The 20,231-nt window shown below is 39.3% G+C and overlaps 4 protein-coding genes across 5 annotated transcripts; 3 read left to right on the forward strand and 1 right to left on the reverse strand.

The window, feature by feature from the left end:
* Positions 1–781: 781 nt before the first annotated feature.
* On the reverse strand, positions 782–3,594 carry cox6a1 (cytochrome c oxidase subunit 6A1). The gene is made up of 3 exons (XM_030417176.1): positions 3,438–3,594; positions 1,205–1,347; positions 782–1,103 (listed from the first exon to the last, which is right to left on the reverse strand). Exons 1-3 carry the CDS (start codon positions 3,538–3,540, stop codon positions 1,014–1,016), a joined length of 336 nt encoding a protein of 111 aa, XP_030273036.1. The 5' UTR covers positions 3,541–3,594; the 3' UTR covers positions 782–1,013.
* Positions 3,595–5,629: 2,035 nt separating this feature from the next.
* On the forward strand, positions 5,630–8,793 carry LOC115581781 (C-type lectin domain family 4 member E-like). The gene is made up of 8 exons (XM_030417172.1): positions 5,630–5,699; positions 6,167–6,250; positions 6,333–6,416; positions 7,181–7,267; positions 7,352–7,402; positions 7,494–7,633; positions 7,724–7,839; positions 8,468–8,793. Exons 1-8 carry the CDS (start codon positions 5,651–5,653, stop codon positions 8,619–8,621), a joined length of 765 nt encoding a protein of 254 aa, XP_030273032.1. The 5' UTR covers positions 5,630–5,650; the 3' UTR covers positions 8,622–8,793.
* A 1,800-nt stretch (positions 8,794–10,593) lies between these two features.
* On the forward strand, positions 10,594–12,098 carry LOC115581783 (phospholipase A2). 2 transcript variants are annotated; one of them, XM_030417174.1, is made up of 4 exons: positions 10,594–10,645; positions 10,737–10,896; positions 10,978–11,105; positions 11,811–12,098. In XM_030417174.1, exons 1-4 carry the CDS (start codon positions 10,609–10,611, stop codon positions 11,933–11,935), a joined length of 450 nt encoding a protein of 149 aa, XP_030273034.1. In that variant the 5' UTR covers positions 10,594–10,608; the 3' UTR covers positions 11,936–12,098. The 2 variants fall into 2 exon arrangements, with proteins under 2 accessions (XP_030273034.1, XP_030273035.1); XM_030417175.1 differs by having other exon boundaries at positions 10,600–10,645; positions 10,740–10,896; positions 11,811–12,013.
* Positions 12,099–14,792: 2,694 nt separating this feature from the next.
* Positions 14,793–16,480, forward strand: LOC115581747 (phospholipase A2, minor isoenzyme-like). The gene is made up of 4 exons (XM_030417073.1): positions 14,793–14,832; positions 14,937–15,099; positions 15,184–15,317; positions 16,353–16,480. The coding sequence occupies exons 1-4, from the start codon at positions 14,793–14,795 to the stop codon at positions 16,478–16,480; spliced, it is 465 nt and encodes a 154-aa protein (XP_030272933.1).
* The last annotated feature ends 3,751 nt before the right edge of the window (positions 16,481–20,231 follow it).

Genomic DNA, 20,231 nt, shown 5'->3' on the forward strand with positions numbered 1-20,231 from the left:
GCTGTAAGTTTAAATGCCGGCTCCTCCCAGTTCCTGCAGGCTCTCCTTCATTGTCCCAGACTGCCAGCATGCATGATTGTGTACCAGCTGTGTTTGTTAATAAAATCATTTAAAAACGCTATTGCTGCGGTGCCTGGAGGAGGGGAAGGGGTGGGGAGTCTCATTTTCTTGTTGCACCAGGGTTTCCCCTCACCCTGGTCGTAACAATGTGGCATCAATGTTTTCTGTTTACATTTGAGCAGAGCTGCAGAATTAATCAGATATTTAGAAATGACAGTGTGGCCCATCACATCATCCAAATCACAGACGCTGCAATCGTTTGATAAACTGGACGACAAAACATGTTTGTCTGGTTCAGACCTGACCAAATATCACAAACTTATGACTTTAATAGTTTTATTGTGAATGAAAATGTGATGCAATAATGATCATTCCTACAAATCACAGATTTAATTGGCAGCTGCAACATCTGTCAAAATAATCTCATTGTTTTGTTTATTAACCACGTTCTTCACACTGGTAGGAAGAGAATCCCAGCTGTATTTTGTCCCACATTAACAGGTAAAAAACCAAGTATGTTGTTATTAAAAACATAAAAGATGTTTGTGTACAGTTTGACAGAGTGAACCTGTATGCACCATACCAGGAGCCTCAATCTGAAGCAGCTAAATGGAACTCAGCCATCAATATTTATTATTTAAACCTAAAGCTTTACTGTTTGGACCGTGTGAAAGGCTTCTTCCTTTAAATACCTCAGACACAGAAGACATAAACAGTGAAATCGAGGTAATAATAATTACTTTATTAATGATAATTCAGTTTTTAACAGACATTTTGTTTTATGGTCCAGAGCAAATAAACAGTTGTTTCAGGTGCCCCGTGTCGAGAGCACAGAGGTAAACGAATGGAACAAAGATAGAGTGTAAACTGTAAATGAGGAGTGGTCCAGTAACAGATGCTGAGGGAGGAGGACTGGTCCCGGTGCCAGTTAGGAGGTCTGGAGCTCTGAGGGTTTACTCATCGTGACCCTCATAGCCGTCGGGAAGGGCGTTCACATGTGGGTTGTGGAAGAGAGATTTGTTGCCATCACCCCAGGGGAAACGCTGTGGGAGTTACAACATAAAACAAAACACATGAGTAAGTCAAAATGCCTTTAAAACAGTCAGTCTGGAGTGTGAATTACTGAAGCAGCATGAAGTCGGACCTTGCTGCGAATGCGAAGATGGCTGTAAGGGACAAACTCGGGCTGCTCGTGGCTGTGACTCTGCTCCTTCAGGTACATGTTCAACATGCACACCGCCACACCGGGCAGCGCCACCACGAAGGTCAGGATCTTCCAGGTCCGGGCTGGAAAAGGAGACATAATGTGGAATTTAACTACCAAGAAGTTATTGTATATGTTTAAGACTTGAGAATTAAATTAGTCTTCAGACGTACAACGCTCCTTTGGGACACGTTTCGTTACTTGGTTTCATATCTGCACTGAAAATTTGACTTGAGGAAATGTCAGCAAACATAAATGTGAGTGTAGGACGCCACTTTCTTAAATATACTAATCATATAGATATGCGGAGAAAACAATTACGTATGTTACATTTAAAAAGGGCCGTCCACACCAGGAACATTCACTGTAACGATAATAATGTGAGCACCCACATATCACATGTATGATAAGTTCGTATCGTTAAGGAAAATGGATCTGATCACCTGCTGCATGTTGCACAGAGAAACAAATACAATTTCATGAAAATCTTCAAATGGGGGGAGACGAGTTTGCAGATTGCAACACTGTCACGAGACTCGTTGTCTTTTGAAGACAAGTTTTATTAATAATTTTGTATAAGTCAACATCAATTATCCTTACAAATGTTAAAGAGGACATCAGTAAAGACGAAGCTTACTTCAGAGATCATACTGTGAGCAGTATGTCTCAGGTAAAATGACATTTTGACAAAATGACGTGTAATTTGCAGCCCGATAGTCTTTAAACCAGCTGTTAATAAAGTATGAGTTATTAGAGTAGACCGTCTAAAGCTGTATGAATGTCATTAATTACTAAAGAACTCATATGACTTTATTTTGTATGAATATGTCCCAAAAAAATCAAGTAATTGATTTTCCTGTAAATTCCAAGGATTCTGACAGACTGTCAGTGTTTCTATCATTTATCAAATTCTCCAGAATGTTTGCTTACATATTATTTGTCTTTTTATGTAGTTATCATCATGTTGTGGGCAGCCCTTGATCTATAAACCAGAGTTAGCTTTTAAAGTTCTGGCTGTCAAGAAGACACATGTAGTCTTGAGGTTGAGAGTTTCCTGATTCAGTCCTTCACCTCCCAGTTAAGGCCCGACAAAACTATCAACATCTCAGACAAAAATATATGAATCTGCAGAAGACACAGATCTCATATGTGATTCACTGTACAACATAATCGTACGATGTTAAAACAGGTTCAACGTCAGCTACAGAAACAATTTATATAAAAATACACAGCAGTGGCGATATCATTCTTCTACAGCTGTGTGATTGGATAAATGTGCTGATTAGTGACGATCAAAGTAGAAGCAGCGCTCTGATAGACTTTGTACCCAGTTTACCACAACACATTAAAGACCTCTATAAGGTCCCACATAAGTCATATTATGCTACGTTAGCATGCTGTTAACTAAGGTGACATTCAACCCAGAGCATTAAGATCTGCCTTTAAAAGACACAGGAGCCTCTAACTAGCTGAATATTATTAATTTGATGTTTTTACTGAGTATTAATAACCACATTCACATTTTTTATAGGTCTAATAAACACCTCTCCTCAACATTATCTCTGCTGAGTTGTCTCATGTACATCATTAAAAGCACATAAACTACATACATACAAGCTAAATATATCTTACTGTGCTAATCTTTTGTATGTACACGTTTATTTTGGTAGTGACAACACTGTTTACGTTTACCATTGTCTCTTCATAAAGTATTATGTTAATGTGATTTGTCAGATTTCTTAACTTTAACTGTAGTTTCTTCCCTTCCCAGTAAAGTAAACTGCGCTGAGCTGTATTATAAACACGGAGGAGGCAGAAGAACTCGATACTCGTTGACCTGATGTGACTCTTTGCTGTTGCTCTTTAGGTAACAGGACGTATTTACGTGACACCTACACTTTCCAGTCACGTTAAAAAATTGCAACTACACAAATACACTGAGAATCAAAGTTTTAATGAGCTGACAGGACGAAAAACACAAAGGATTACAGTTAAAGAGCTGCTGTTTGTGGCAGCTTCTTCTACTAGATGCCCGCTCAAGGATGTTAAGCTAACCGCTAATGCTAAAAGCTAACGCTAGCTCAGCAAGGTCACGCTGAAAAACTAACAAATTGTTGTCAAATCAAATGAGATCAAACACAATTCATAACTCAGAGTGAAGCGATGCGGTTACCTGACTGCTCTCCGTGATCGTGGGCAGAAGCAGAGAGCTGACGCCGGCTCTGGGTCAGAGAAGACCGCAGCAGCGCCTGAGAGAGCCGTCCGAGAGCCGCCATTTTGCTTTTCTGAGACACGCGCAGACCGGAAGCACTTTGTACAGAGTAAGTCACGTGGAGGTCAGACAGCGCCGCCGTGGCGCCAAGCGGCGAGACTGAGAACTGCAGAGAGGAAACCCTCAGGTCAGCTCTGACGTCACTGGGGGGTTCTACAGTGAAATGTGTGACAGGCATTAAGCTTAAACTTAAAAAAAGAGACATCATTCTCACTTATGATTAAAACAAACTTAAGGGAAAGGAACTGTTTTTGTTGAATATTTTTATTTTACAAGGAAAATATTACATCCATAAATGCAAATGGTCATCCAAAAAAACAACAACACATTTTTATGAATTTTAAATAGAAACCAGATATTACATGCAGCTACTAAAAAATATGAAAGACAGAAAAGCTATAAGAACCTTGGAATATTATAAATTATTATAAACAACTATATGATTTCCCCTATCTATGTATTTGTATATATGTATATATTTTTTGTTTGTTGTGTTGGCTGTTTATTGTATAAATGTATATGGATTTGTTTATGTGTAAAAAAGAAATACAATTTAAAAAACAAACAAAAAAACAACAACAGTGAAATGTGTATATATAAAACATGATAAAGGAATGAAATGTTAGAATATGAGCCTAATTGTAATGAGCAATTTAGTCACTGATTAGTTTCAGCAATCAACATTATTGATGACTATCAATCATTGTGTTAAAAAGGTCATATTACATGTTGCTTTATTGTGTTATGCGGCATTTTTTTGTGCAAAAATTAATTACACTTGTGTAACTTATGTTTGTCACTGTGTAACAGGCATTACATTAATATATATTTTTATATATTTATTATCAGGAAAAAAAAAACTCCTGCACATTTTCCTCTGCAATCACGTTTATTGACAACAATGTTTTGGTACTTAGACCTTCATCTTGTTATCTAAGATAAGTAAAGATAACCTGAGTGTGCATGAGTTTAATTTCCTGATGTTGTCGGCCCTCGTCTTCTCCTCATCGATCTTAAGGTGTGTGAAAGCTGTACTCTGTATATATTTATAATGAAATATATACTCTTCAGTCAGCAGACAAAGAGTTACTGCTGCTGCGTTATTTTAGATCACACTACCTTGCCCCCAATATTGATCTCGAGGTATTTGATCAAAAATATTTCGATTTTTGGCCAAATACCATTTTGCCACCCAGTCCGAACATTTATGAAGCACTTTAAAGGAGATTAAGTAGCAATATATGTATATTTTTTAACTGTCACACATGATACAAGTAATATAGATTGTATAAACAAAGTCAACAGTGTATGTGTTACGTATTGACTGCTCAGGCTTAATCAACAGGAACAAACTACTTATATATAGGCCTGTCCTGCATTTTGATCAATTTAAGGTACCATTCACAGCAGTGTTTTGAAAATCTAAATATTTAAATTGTTTCCTGCTGATACCTCTTTTAACTTTTTTTGTTTGGTAGATTTACAAACAAACCAATAAAATTGTAGACAGTCCTGGAGTGACTTTCTAAAATAAAACAAGTCAATAAATATCATAAAATGGGAGTTGAGAAAACATTTTATTTGTGTCAGCACAACAATCAGACTTGTTAATAATATGTATGGCTCAATTTCAAAAGATATACAGTACATACATGTATATCATGTATAATATCACAATATTAATTTAAGACCATATCAGCAGACCTGCAGTCCACTGATTAAAGAGTGTTATAGGCTACTAATAGTGAATAGTGAAAAGTTATTTCACTTGTTTGACTTCAGCAATCCCAGTATTCAAGAAATTAAACAGATGTTTCCAGGAGTTTAAATGTCCTTTATGAATCATATTTCTCGTACATCCTCTAATAGTTCACCAGTAGTTTGATTGTTCAGGCCTTAAAAAACTAATGTGAATAAAACAATGTAGAAAACAAAAAACAGCCATGTAAACACCTCACATTCTGTTGCAAACTCTCTCCTCCTGTCTGATTATGGGATGATTGCTATTGATAAATAATAACTGTATTCGAATTGGCACATTAAAAAAAAAAAAGCTTCCTGTTATTTACATTCGGAAGCGTTTCTCTTTAAAGGGGAGGACATTCTGTGATCTCATGGTCAGAGTCCAGCCACAGAGATTCAGATGTATTCTGGTTGATGACGGTAAGTTATAAAAGTTCACTTTTTACTTTGTTTTAGACTTTATTAGTTATTTTAATATCTTGGGAAGTATTCTCATAATGTGTAGTAATGTGCATTAATCACTGTATAATGTGTGTAAATAATCAGAACGCTAAATCATCTTTATCAGTGAAGACAAAGCTTTTATATCATAATATACATTTAGTGAGTTATTTAATGAAATCAGCTGCATTTCTTTGAACATGTATATGCATTGTAAAGTATATAATAACAGAATCCTCTTTTATTTATTGAGCCGTTAACTATTAACACATTTAGCTTTAAAACAAACAAGACAGATTTAGTTGACCTCTGATTTGAAGCTGCACTCTGAGATGAGCAAAATAAGGATTGACTGAACTGTGTCAGCTTTTCTTCGACAAATTGCAACAGTGAGGAGTAAATATTTTAATTAATTTGAAACACCTTGAAAAACAAATCTCTTTCAGTAATGGACGCTCAGTATCAGCGGTTCAGCTCACCTGATAACGGCCCGGTTCAAGGGGTTCACAGGATGTCTACACAACCAGGAGGTACAAAATGTCATTTGAATGTGAGCCAATAATCTCAAAAGTCAACTCAGACTTTTGAGATAAAGTCTGTGTGTGTCTGCAGGGGTGAAGACGTCCGTGGCCTACGCCCTCTACACAGTCCTGGTGGTGCTGCTGCTGATTCTACTGATGGTCACCGGCATTAAATGTACGTTTTTTTAAAATATATAATATGTAAGATTTCTGCAGTAAAACATCTAAAAACTGCTTGACCCTTTGTTTTATATGTTGTTGAGGTGTGTTCACTCAGAGTAACGGTGCATTTCATTTGGTCGCTGTAAGTTCCAGGAGAGCGTCAGAGTAACGAGAATAAAACTCCTCGACTGCGAACGTTTGAGCCCAAGTAACATTTGATAGGTTTCATCACTCAGACTCGACCCAAGGCATCATGAAGATGTTTGGCAGACGGCTAAAAATCATGCTAACAACAACAATAAACGTTTAAAGGACCAAAAACTGACACTGTGGGATTACCAGACGGTCGGCTGCCATCCCAAACCATCAGTTAAACTAGGCCTGAGAATCATGTAAAGTTTTAACTTACCTGTGGTTTTGCAGAAACATACTTTGCCAACATTTATTCGGGCAGTTGGGTTGAGTAAAGTCCATTTCCCCTCCAGCTCCAGTCAGCAGTCAACGATACAGAACAGAAACACTCGACACTGGAGGTCACCTCCGCCGATCACTGCTGCAGTCAGGCTGATAAACAGGAGAGAAGATAAATCTGCTTTTAATCCCAGAAGTTTAAAAAATAATCTCTGAGCTCTCCTCCCGTCGATCAGAGCAGAATCTGGTCGGCTCTGAGCAGACAACACTCATCAAAAATGCCTTTTGTTTTGTTTCGATAGAGAAGATGAATATGATCGATAAATCAAACTTTTCTTGTCTCATCACGTGACAATTCTCTAAAAGTCTCCCAGCTGAGCAAGGAAATCAGCGACGTCAAAGGTCACCTGGGGCGAATGAGCCATAAAGGAGCAGGTTCATCGTCCACTGCAGGTCAGGAAAAGGTTTCAGGTCTTGATACGATGATACAGCTGTGTTATTGATGCCTGCTGCAACTAAAGGTTTTCAAACTAAAAGGTGCTGCACCCGTGGAGGAGGTCCTCTTGCAGAAAATCACCCCAGTTAGAGGTAAACACAGAATACTTCACGAGCGATAACATTAGGTGTTTTCTCCTCGACTGATCCCGCTTGACTCTTTTCTTGATCCTCACCACTCCAGGAGCATGTAGGGAGGGATGGGTGTCTTTCCAGAGGAGCTGCTACCTGCTGTCCGTTGCTGCTGTCACCTGGAGTCAGGCTGAGGAGAAGTGCCGGACAAACGGAGGACACCTGGTGGTTCTGAACAGCGTGGAGGAACTGGTGAGGTTCAGTTTACACCAGTTTGGTTCCATTTATTGTAAGTGTGTGAAAAGGCTTAAAAGTAACATGCTGCTGTTGTTTTATTTCGAGGACTACATTTCGAAAATAGTTGAAATCCAGCACAACTACTGGATCGGACTTGTGGAGCGAGAAAATGAGGGACACTGGAGCTGGGTGGATGGAACCGACTTCAACTCAACCCCAACGTGAGACAAATATCATGCTGTACAACATGACGACATCACAGAGAAATGTTTGTTTTGATGTGTTTCACTATATATATATATACAAATTCAACCTGGGGTTCCAGCCTCTACCAGGGGCCGCAAGCTTTATTTTGAAAGTCTAACTGGATGTTGACTGTGGTGCAAAACCGGCTCAAAAATGAGTCAGTAGAATTAAAGTTTGATGTTTACACAGCTGTGATTAAAATAACAGAGAAAGCAAAAAATATGTTTTGCACTCAGTAGAAGATCAAGATCTTTAAGAGTTTTAAGCTCAGATTTTGTCCACAGGGGGCGCCAGAACCAACATAAAATAACAGCTCCTTGTAGCGGCTTTAAACGGTCTAAACTGTTATTTAAGATATAAACCTAACAAAAATAATCCTGAACAGAAGCTACAAGCATCAGGGTGAAGAACTGACGCCACATTTACTGGAATTAATCTGATAAAAATTCATTGAAATATCTGGTTTTGCACAAACTGGAAATCTTCAGTTATTGCTTTTGCTGTTAATCGTACAGGATTTTTACGTTTAAGTACTCATAGAAGAAGAAAAGAGAGACATTATTTAATATAGATATAAATCGTTCTGTCTCTGCTTGGCTTCAGTTACTGGGATGAAGGCCAGCCTGACGACTGGGACTACAGACAGAACGGAGAGGACTGCGGGCAGATTCACGGATCTGAAAAACGCAAACGCAAGATGTGGAACGACGCAGACTGTCACCTGACGTACCGGTTCATCTGTGAGATCAGGTCCTGATGAGAGACAGTGAACCTCTCAGAGCTCCTGAACCCACAAGAAAGAAAGAAGATGGAAAAAATGTTTTTGAAATCAGTTCTTCTGTAATTACGAGAAGTTAGATCATACGAAGGAGTCAAAGTTGTGTGAAGCTTCTGTTTGACAATAAAACTTTGATCACACTTTCCTGTAACAATGTGTGCTTATGGTCTGGTTTGGTTGAGGCACAAAAATCATTTAGGGAAAATCATGCTTTGGCTTAAAATACCTGTTGGAATCTGTCCTGAGGTCTCCTTAAAAGCATCCAGTGGTGGTGGTGAACATATCTGTGGTTTGCAGAAACGTTAACTGCCGACATTTTATCCTGACTGTGCTGAAAATGACAGACATTAAAATACTGGATTTTTGTCCTTGTGGTTTTTCCTGAGCTGTGGTGTTGAATAACAGGCAGAACATTATGATGTCACAGAGCGTTAAACCTTCGAACGTCTGGATATCAAATACTGTAACTTCATCATTTCATCCTCTCAGACTTTTGTGTAAAAAAAATGTATCATAATTATAACATGAATTGTTGAGTGATGCCCAAAAATGTTTGGTAACTGGTTTACGGTCTGACCAGCTGCCAGCGGTCGAGCCGTCCGTCCTGATTATGCAGCTTGAATGTAAAGAGATGTATAATACACATAGTTAAAGATATCCATACAGGACATATATACACACACTTTAAGCTCTTGTGGAGTGTGTTACATCATTGAATCCTTCAGATTTAACACCAGAACTCTGAGCCGGAGTCATCCTGTGCAGTGGAAAGTCGTGAGAACTGCTGCAGGTGGCGTCTGTTTAAACAGCTGCTTTAAATTCAGCGTTATTTAAAGACAAAAAACACAAACCAGAGTGAGAACAGAGAGAGAGGAGGGACAGAGCACATAGATTAGGGAGCGCTTGATTAGGGAATACGTTATGTTTGATATTTTATACAGATATATGTAGCATAGCAGCCAAAATGTGACTTTCATTGCATCATCTGTTTATCGCTGTGTTTCCTGTGGCTGTCTCAGAGCTTTAATCTGAGCTTTTAAATATTAAACAAGAAACACACTCACACCTCATCAACGATACGAGCAGTTAAAACATCACTCGGTCTCAGATTTTGCTACATTTCACTTTTAAAGTCTCTGGTGTGTCAAACAAGATGTCGAGCAGCTCAGCGCTAAAATGTTCAGAGAGAGAAAAGAAGATCGATTATTAGATTCAATCAGAGCGTCATCAATTCTTGTGTCGTCCATAAATGCACCACACCTCAGTCATGATTGGACAGCGACAGATAGTCGACCAATCAATGTAAAATAAAAAAGGGGGCTGCCTCTCTTTTTGTCTGCTCTTTCTTTAAAGGAACATTTCCCCAAGAAATTAAAATCTTTCATCAGCGTGGACGGAGGAGAAGATGACTGACATCTTATACTTCCAGGTTGAACTGCTCCTCTTAAGATGTCTGTCTTTGAGAAAAAGGAATCGTTGTATTGACTTGATTATATGTTTTTTTTAACAGATTCTCACGCTTGTAACTTCTCCAAATATCTGTCCACTGACATCTGCAGGAGACAAATCGTTCCTGCGAGGACACTATGTGACCATCTTGTCCAGAGAAGACAGATGGACCGGCCGTCTTCGAACGGAGGAGGTGGACTACGACATTACTGATCATCCTCCTACAGTCCTGTACTGAGTTCTCTCCACAGACAGCTGAACAACCATTCATTCATTCATTAGACTTAGAAACTAACATGAAGGCCGGTCGGGTCATCGACCCACAAGTTGCCCTGATGCCTCTGAAACTCAGAGTCCGGTTGTCTACGATACAGCACTTTAGATTCTCCAAACATAGAAGCTTTGTCAGCTTATTGTTCAGTTTCAGTTCCCACCCACGTCTTATCTCTTTTCCTCACTTTCCCCCTCACTCTATAAGAACAGCTGCACCAACATCATAGTTTCTCTGACTGCAGCCATGAACGTGTCAGGACCTCTGCTGCTGCTGCTCACCGGTAAGAAAACACTGACAATATTCACCCATGAAAAGATCGTTATGTCTTTTGCAATTTTCAGGATTTGTTCCTGTATATCTGTGTTCCTCAGCAGCCTGTATGGTCAGCGGTGCGATGCTGCCAAGAGCCTTATGGCAGTTTGGGAGCATGATCCAGTGCGCTCAGCCTGGTGTTAACCCCTTACTGTACAACGACTACGGCTGCTGGTGTGGCTTCGGGGGGACGGGAACTCCTCTGGACGACTTGGACATGTAGGTGCAGTCATCTTTCTAAAAACAAAAAAAGAAATGTGGTATTCCTCCAACACTCACTCGCTCCTCCTGTGATCTCAGGTGCTGCAAAGTTCATGACAACTGCTACAAAGCGAGCAGACTGACTCCCGGATGCACGGCTATCGCTGACCTTCCTTACGTTCTGGTTTACGATCACACCTGCTCCAATCAGCAGGTGACCTGCTCAGGTGAGAATAAACCAGGTGCTTCGACACAAACTGTTGGTCGTCAGGCAACAAACTTTAAAGTGATTTTTGGCAGGTTGAAAAAAGCTCCAGTATTTACAATAGTCAGTGAACTGAAACATCTGGTGGGTTTAAAGGGACAGTTCACCCCAAAATCAAAACCTGGAGTGTTATTTATCTTTCTAGATTGTTGAGTTTGAGGTGCAAAGTTTTGGAAACCGGCCTGCAGCTGCCACTTATAATCTATTAGTCATCAACTAAATCTGTTTGCAACTATTTAGATTATTAATTGATACATTTGGATATTTTTTTTTATATCGACATTTTATAGACCAAACCACTAATTGAAAATAATCATCTGATTAGCCAAGAAAGTATAAATAAATATAAATCATTGGTCGCAGCCTTTGTTGGCGTTTGAAGTTCAGTAGAAAGGAAATAATTCCAACATCAAACTGCTCACGAGAAGTTCTGCAGATCATCTTGAGTAACGGGTCATAATTCTTTTAAAGAGACATATTTAAAAACTCTACAACAGACAAATAACACTACTTTTGATTTTGTAGTGAACTGTCCCTTTAAACAGCTGTAAATCTCATAGCACTCTGGTGTTCAGTGTGTATAACCCCACTATCTCTTTACGTGCTTCATGTTTTCTGATCATTGAGCCGCTGTGATTGATTTCGCCGCTCGTTTCTGTCTCCACAGCGACCAACAATAAGTGCCAGGCTGCTGTGTGCGAGTGTGACCGGGTGGCGGCTCACTGCTTCGCTCAGAACCAGTACAACCCCGACAACAAGAACGTGGATAAGAAAGCCCAGTGTGCCAACTGAGTTCACAAACCACAGCACAACACAACACACCAGATTTCTTCTCAGAGTTTAATCTCTTGATGATTTGTGAATCGATCCTGATCTGTGGAAGTTCGACTTTGTAAAGAAATAAATGCTGCATTAAAATAAAAGCTAGCCGTCAGATTGTCAGTCTGGATTTCAACCTCTCCGTGTCCTCGCGTCTGTTTGCTCACGTCTGCAGAGCTTCTGTTTGAGAGGCTGCAGCTGCTTATCTCACAGTTACACTGAAAGGTTACAGGCTTTTTACAAACCAGTTAAAGGAACAGTTCACCCAAAAACTTACAGAGGAGGAAGAATTTCACTAGTTTGCATGCTGTATTAACAGATTTCTATTTCCTAACTCAACAACTCACTAAACTGACACATTTGTTAAGGGAGTCTGGTGATTTTGGGTGACTAGTTCAATGCTTCTCCTTCTCCTTCTTGTCCATGTCAAGATTGGACTCATGAAAGGTCACGTGTTCTGATGAGTCCAGATTGACCCTGTTCCAGATTGATGGGAGCATCAGGGTAAGAAGAGAGGCAGATGAAGTGATGCACCCATCATGCTTAGTGCCTACTGTACCAGCCTGTGTTATGATCTGAGGTTGATCCAGTTAGTCAGGTCAGCTGACTACCTGAACATACTGAATGACCAAGTTTTCTCATCAATGGGTTTTTTCTTCGCTGATGACTCGGGCGAATTCAAAGATCTCTCCCATCATAATTACAAGACTGTGACCAGAAGTTAATGCAACTCTGGACGGAAATAAATGTGATATTGTAGTTCATCAAAACGATGCCACAGTGAATGTGTGCTGTAATCAAAGCTGAAGGTGGTCCAATGGGCTGTGCAGTGTATTTAATGAGGACCAGTTAGAGTGAGATCAGTGGCATCAGAGATTAATTTGACCCAGATCCTTGACAGAACCTGGGACATCGTAGATCTGGACCAGCGCCAGTTTGATCAGGATCTGGCACCATCTTTGTCACTACAAGATAAATATGTGATCTTATTATCCTGTCCTGGTTAGGACGCTATCATATAAATCAATAAATGATCATAATATTTACACAATGATATGAACTTCACTGGAAAGTAAAAGAAGTACAGAAGCGATTACATAAATTATTACACAACATTTCTCTGGTAGAGATGAAGGATGTTCCTGATCAAATAGGTGCTGGTGACAATCTGTCAGGTCCCGGATTTAACCAGAACTAATTTTAATATCTCTTATCAGTGTCACTGAACACACACTTTAATCGGTCCTCATAAACTCTATGAGCTACCTCTAACATCTGTGTATTCACTCTATCAAACAAGATGACGAGCAGCTAAAATGTTCATCAAACTGAGAAAAGATGATCAACTATAACAAAACTCTTCTGAGATCACCGAGATTTAACATCAGGATCAATGTTTGAACCACAATAAGTTGTTTAGACGCCTGTGAAGTCTAACATTATATTGCAAAAACTTTAATTCTGAACCCTGTGAGGACGTCACCTGGACATCACAAGTGACCGTTTAAAAGACAGTGAAAACATTTAGAGATAAAGACACTGAAGGATTTGTTGGATAAATATAACAAGGGCAGTTTTAATAGCTCATATAGTTTATGATGACTATCAGAGTGTGATCAGTGTCATCAGGGCTGAATTTATACCAGATCCTGATGGAAGAGGATCCAGGACCTCCAAGATCTGGACCAGCGCCATTTCATTCAGCATCTGGTACTTCGTTAATCACTATCAGAGAAATGCTGTGTAATACTTAATCTTATCAGTCCTCTCATGGATAGTAAACGCCCTCTTTCTTGAGAAGTCTACAGCGATCATATGGTATGGACACGAACAAGGACAGGAATTAATTATTACACAACATTTCTCTGGTAGAGACAAAGGATGTTCCTGATCCTGATCAAATAGTTGCTGCTGACAATCTGTCAGGTCCCGGATTTAACCAGAACTAATTTTAATAGCTCTTATCACTGAACACGTGCTTTAATCGGTCCTCATAAACTCTATGAGCTACTTCTAACATCTGTGTATTCACTCTATCAAACGAGATGACGAGCAGCTAAAATGTTCATCACACTGAGAAAAGATGATGAATTATGACAAAACACTTCTGAGATCACCAAGATTTAAAATCTTAGATTTTGGAGAGATGAGATGAAATATCTTGTTTTAAAGTTATTCAGTAATTTCTATCTTTGAATTTATACTATTAGAATGACTTTTTGTTCTTCAGATAGTTAATGTTTACATGTTAAAATACATAAAGCAAAGCTAAATAATTTATATTCATATATATATATATATATATATATATATATATATATATATATATATATATATATATATGTATATATATTTATATTTATATATAGATATTAACTAAAAAAACATTTTTTCAAGCAGCATCATAAAGAATCTTCTTGAGACGTCTGTGACTGAAGTTGAACAAAAGTCTAACATTACATTGTAAAAACTTAAATTCTGAACCCATCCTTTTTAAGTCATCACAGACGTTGGTTTGACATCTGTTCGATATGTTTCTGATCAGTGAGTCTGTTTATTAATTGTCACACTTGGAACTGAACCAACACAGACAGATTATCAGGTCCGTCATCCTTTAAAGTTCACACCCACTCTCCATCTTTTCTCTTTTTTTCTCACCTGCTGCTCTATAAGAACGGCTGCACCAACACCCTCACCATCCAGACCATCCTCACCATCCAGACCATCCTCACCATCCAGACCATCTTCACCATCCAGACCATCTTCAACATCCAGACCATCTTCACCATCTTCACCATCCAGACCATCCTCACCATCTCTGACTGCAGTCATGAACCTGTCAGGTCCTCTGCTGTTGCTGCTTCTCACTGGTAAGAAAAGAACTGACAATATGAAATGATCTTTATGTCACTTTTAGATGTTTTTTAATCTCTGTTCTGCTGATTTGATCCATATTCATGTTTGTGTGCCTCAGCAGCCTGCACGGTCAGCGGTCAGCAGGAGTCGCGTTCGTTATGGCAGTTTCGCAACATGATCAAGTGTGTTCAGCCTGATGTTCTTTTCGCTTTAAAGTACGACAACTACGGCTGCTACTGCGGCTACGGTGGGCAGGGAACTCCTGTGGATGAACTGGACCAGTAGGTTGTTTTTCAGTCAAGATTTTAAAAAACTAAATAAATGTTTGACTTTCTCAAACATGCACTCTTTCCTTCTGTGTTCAGGTGCTGCAAAGTTCATGATGACTGCTACGAAGCACAAATGAATGATCCTGAATGCAAGAGTTTCTGGCCACATCTCAAGCCATATTTTATCTATTATCGGTACACCTGTACAGAACACCAGCCGACCTGCTCAGGTAAGACTGAACCAGGATGCTTTAAAGGGACAGTGTGTAACGATTGAAGTAATCTATTAACTCAAATCAACGTCTTCGTTCATAAGTAAGTCCTCATTGGTGTACAATTACCTCTGCCAACAATCTGACTTATCCTCCTGAGCGAAGAATTACCTATCTGAATATACACAGCACGGGCAAGCTCTATGGGCAAGCTCTATGGAGGCTGCCGTCTTTCCGGTTTTGAAAAAGCTATGGACTGCAGAGAGGGACACAAAGCACTACGTGGTACTACGAAGTAAGGCTAAACGCGTTTTTGCTCAGAGCTAGCTTGACTGCCGAACTGAGAAGGAACCTCTAGTTTTATAGCCTTAATAACTAACTACATCTTTACCTCATAACTTGAATCAGTAGAAATACTCGATGCTGTTGGGAAAGAGTCCATATTTTGAAAATTGGGTTTCTTGTCCGTCAGGGCCACCGTAGCGTCCGGAACGTCTCCAACGTCTTCATAACGGGAGGGGTGAGCAAAGGAGTGTTGCAGTGTAGAACCTCACAGCTAGATGGCGCTAAATACTTGATATATTACACACTGTCCCTTTAACTCAAAAATTTAAGCATCAAATTTGTGGTGTTTTTAAACACTTTGGTGGTGAAAACCTGCAATGACGCTGGTGAGAATTTGACAAAAGGCTTGATTTTAAAGGATCAGTTCACTCCAGAATCGAAAAAGCATATCTGACCTGTAACGTTATTTTAATTATTTTTGTTGATTGTTCTGGTGTTCAGTCCGACACTGACCGTGTTCACTTGGAGCTCAGTACAGTTAGCAGTTAATAATATGCATATTTCAAATTGTTGCTTAAGTCTTTTTTTTTTTGCTGTAACTGATGTTATGCCTTAAAATCAAGTGTAGTTCCCAAGATTCCAGGGTGGAGTTAGTTTGTTCCTGGAGTAGAAACTGTATACATAAAAAATAATTCAATGTCATGTCTTTAATTTATTTAGTGTTTGTAACATCACAATCTGTATTATGTGTATTTTCTGTCTTCACAGCGTCCAACAACAAGTGCCAGGCTGCTGCATGTGAGTGCGATCGGGCAGCAGCTCTCTGCTTCGCTCGGGCCAAATACAACCCTGAACACAAGTTCCTGAATCAGAAACGCTGTAAAAAAATGAGTTAACCAACAAAATACACAAGAGAGAACGTTGGATTTCTCTTTCAAGTTTAATTTTTTCATGATTTTCAAACAAAACCTGATTTAAAAGAAGTTTGATAATATAAGAAAATGTTTAACTTGATCAAAAACAGGAAGTGAGATTGTCAGTTTGGATTCCAACCTCTCTGTGTCCTCATGTCTGCAGAGCTTCTGTAGCAGAGGTTACAGCTGAGCTGATCTCACCATCCAGTCACAGTCTCTTATGATTTATACTGTTTTATCAGTTAAAGGAACAGTTCACTTAGAAATACAAATCCAGTCATTATCTCCTCCCTCCATGCTGATGGAAAGTCGGGTGTATCTGGGCACCAAAACTTAAAAAACATCATAAAATTCTCTAAAACTACATTTAAACGTTGCTGAATTATCTGTTAGCACTTCCTGTTAGCAGTGAAGCTGTGGATGTACAGACAACTATCACTGGATCACTGTGATACTGAAGACAACTTGAAAATGTGATTTTTCTAAGGCAGGTTCTGCACATGTGAGGAGCGTCCTTTCTTTGAGGATTTCTAAGCAGATTTATGAAGTCCTCCTCTCCTCCTCCTGATGATATAAAGTCAGGTGAAGTGTCGTCGTCCACAGAACAGTTCTGGAGCTTCACAGTAAAACAGAGTTGCAGCATTCTGCTAAACAACTGAAGTAGCTGCAGACTTCATTTAAAATGTACAAAACAACCAAAACAACATGAAATGAATGGATTTTCATTTGTGGGTGAACTGTTCCTTTAAAGAATAATCAAAATCACGTGTTGTGTGTTTATGCATCATGTGTAACTACAAATCTACAGACAAATCTGGGTCCAATCAGTTCAGCATTAAAAAAATAAAAACATTCACATGTATTTCTCGTGTCTTCTGTCAGTTTCTGATTGATACTAACTTGTAAGAGAGGAAGCTTTAAACTGTCATTATTATGGATTATAAATCGACATCATTGTGCAGAAATGTTTAACTAAAATAGATGCAAGATTTACACAGTTTGAGATTACACGAAGGTAAAAACATCAGGAGAAAATGTAGGTCCAGTTTTAACAAAACACTCCAAGTAGCAACACATTATTATTATTTCAAAATAAGAGTCTGGATCATGGCTCTGTGGATTATATTGGCTTGTAGAGAAGAGTGGTCACATACTTGTTGTCCATGACATTTTGTCTGACAGACAGAGCAACTGATTCATAATTTCCTCTTGATTTCACTAGTTTGCATGCTCTAGTAATAGATTTCTATTTCCTAACTCAACAACTCACTAAACTGAGACATTTGTTGAGGGAGTCTAGTGATATTGGGTTACTAGTTTACTGCTTCTCCCTCTCATTCTCCTTCTTGTTGTAGGAGATACACTACTTAATCATAAATGTATTTAATCACTGGTGATTAATAACACACCCGTAAATGGGGCACCACCTCTGTTGTTTTATCTATTTGAATAATACCAAGGAAATTACTCAAAATCCAACTGTACAAGTTTGCTTGAACAGTTCAAATCAATTTCAAATCAATGTAGTCAATTTCAAAATCTATGTTCAATCTCATATTCTGAATCAGTGATTTCTTTACACAGATCCATCGGTTCTCCACATTAGAATTGACTTGCGCAGACAACAACACACGATTATATATGTTTATTGACTAAATAATTCAGGGTTAAATAAATGAACTGACCATTTAGACGAACAACAACAGATAACAGAAAATGTAGAGATGGTAATGAGTAAAATAATAAGATTATGTGATAGTAGGCTGATGGTGAAATTATGAGTCGGCTTTTATGTATTAAATATTACGGGAGTAATTTTTAATACTAACGAGACTCTAATCTCAATTCTCTTAAGTTTATAAGATAGAAGTCAGAACTTAGACACCAACTCATTCTCACGTGTGTGGCTCCAGCTGTATGAAGATGTTCAGCCTGCTTTGTCTAGGAATCAGAAAGTCCTGAAGTTTTGGTTCCTCGAGCGTTCTGAGTTGGACTGCGGGCTCGTCGTATCGGTCCGGTGGCCAGAGGGAAGTCTGGTACTCTGTTGAGGAACTTTTCGGTCCACTTGAGTGCAGTGGGGGCAGAGCCGGTCGTGGCTTAAAAACAAAAGTCTCACCAAAAGTTGGAAAGCACTTATACGGCTTCTGAAGCAGACAATCACTGCAAGGTTCTCCATCAAATAAGGATAGTCTTAAAAATACTTTTTCTTTGTGGTTTGAGTGGTGGTTCTTAAGTTCTGATTCTTAAACTAATTCAACTTCTTCTGGAGAGAAAGAGAGAAAGAGAGCAGGAGGAGAGAGCATGTCTCTCGTTTTATTGACCTGCAGCAGGCGGACCAAAAGGGAGGGGGCGGGTGAACTGACAAAGTCACTCCTTCTGTGATCTGAGTTTAGACTAACAAAACTTTATTTTAACTAAACTATTGTTTTTAATGTTTTGAGATCTTTTTTCACATTTCCCAGACTTTCAACATGGCTTAAAAGTGGGATTTTGTCAATAGGAAAAGATACAACATGACTAAATCACTTATCATTCAAAAATAATTAAACATGATTAAACATAAAACACACTTCAACATAAAATATACAGTAGAACCAAAAACTTATACATATTCCTATCTTAACAAAACATGTCAGAGACATTTTGCTGGTAAAGGACAAAGTATTAAACACAAAGATTTTCTGAGAGTCTGTTCCAATCACCAAAGGGAGGGGTTGGTTTCTCCCTGACCTCAAACTCATAAAGCAATAAAACTTCATCTTGGTTTAAGAATAAGGTATAGAAACGTGGAAAACCTAAGCTTTATGGATATATCCTACTGTTCGTTAATATATGTACGAATTAAGAAGATGAGATTGTAGTTTAATAGTTATTCAGAACTTATTGGAACTATTGCGCTATTTCTTGGGGTGATTTCGGAGGAAAGACGCCGTTGCCGTCCTTCCTCCAAAATCACCCCAAGAAATAGCGCCATTGTGCATCTAGGGTACAGCGTCACCTATCATACGGGGGTATGACATGCTTCGGCCAATAATCCGATTTTCTCACCGGCATGTGCACTCGGACAATTGCAGTTGTCTGATTGAGTAGCATAGTCTAAGTATGGCTGTAATCCGACTAAGCTGTGCATGTAAACGCACTAAGTATATCCTTAAGAAAACCACCTAACAGTGAAGCCAATCTGAAACAAAGGCTTCAGTTTGCTATGGGGCAGAAAGATTGGACTGTGTGGGTCAATGTGTCAATCCCCACCAGGTCCGCTGCACTGCGTATCCGCTCCGTCCCAGCTCCGGCAGTCCGGAGCCGTCCAGAACAGATACGCAGGACTTCTATATCTGGCGGATGCCGGAGCACGACGCAGCAATTCAGCTGAATTTAGCACCGAGCAGACAGGAAGTCAAGCGCCAAAATAACAAACAGCATCCGGTTACCTTTCAAATTAAAACACTCGGTGTTGACATCAGCACACAAATCTCAAAAAACAGACAAACACAAGCTCTTCTGCTAATCCCTCGGTCGGGAATACTTTGTGTTATTGTTTTTAATAACACAGACCTATAACTGCGGTCGTGAGTGATCATGTGATTATCGTGGGAACTCCTCTGCCTCGTGAGCCAGCTGTCTACCGTACTGCGCCGCAGCGGACTCAAACCGCAACCGGTGGGGATTGCCGGACGGCGGACGGCGGAGCAAAACCGGATCGGAGCTGCAACGCAGCGGACACGTATCCAGT

The sequence above is a fragment of the Sparus aurata genome, chromosome 5, assembly GCF_900880675.1.
Source record: "Sparus aurata chromosome 5, fSpaAur1.1, whole genome shotgun sequence".
Taxonomy (NCBI): Eukaryota; Metazoa; Chordata; class Actinopteri; order Spariformes; family Sparidae; genus Sparus; species Sparus aurata.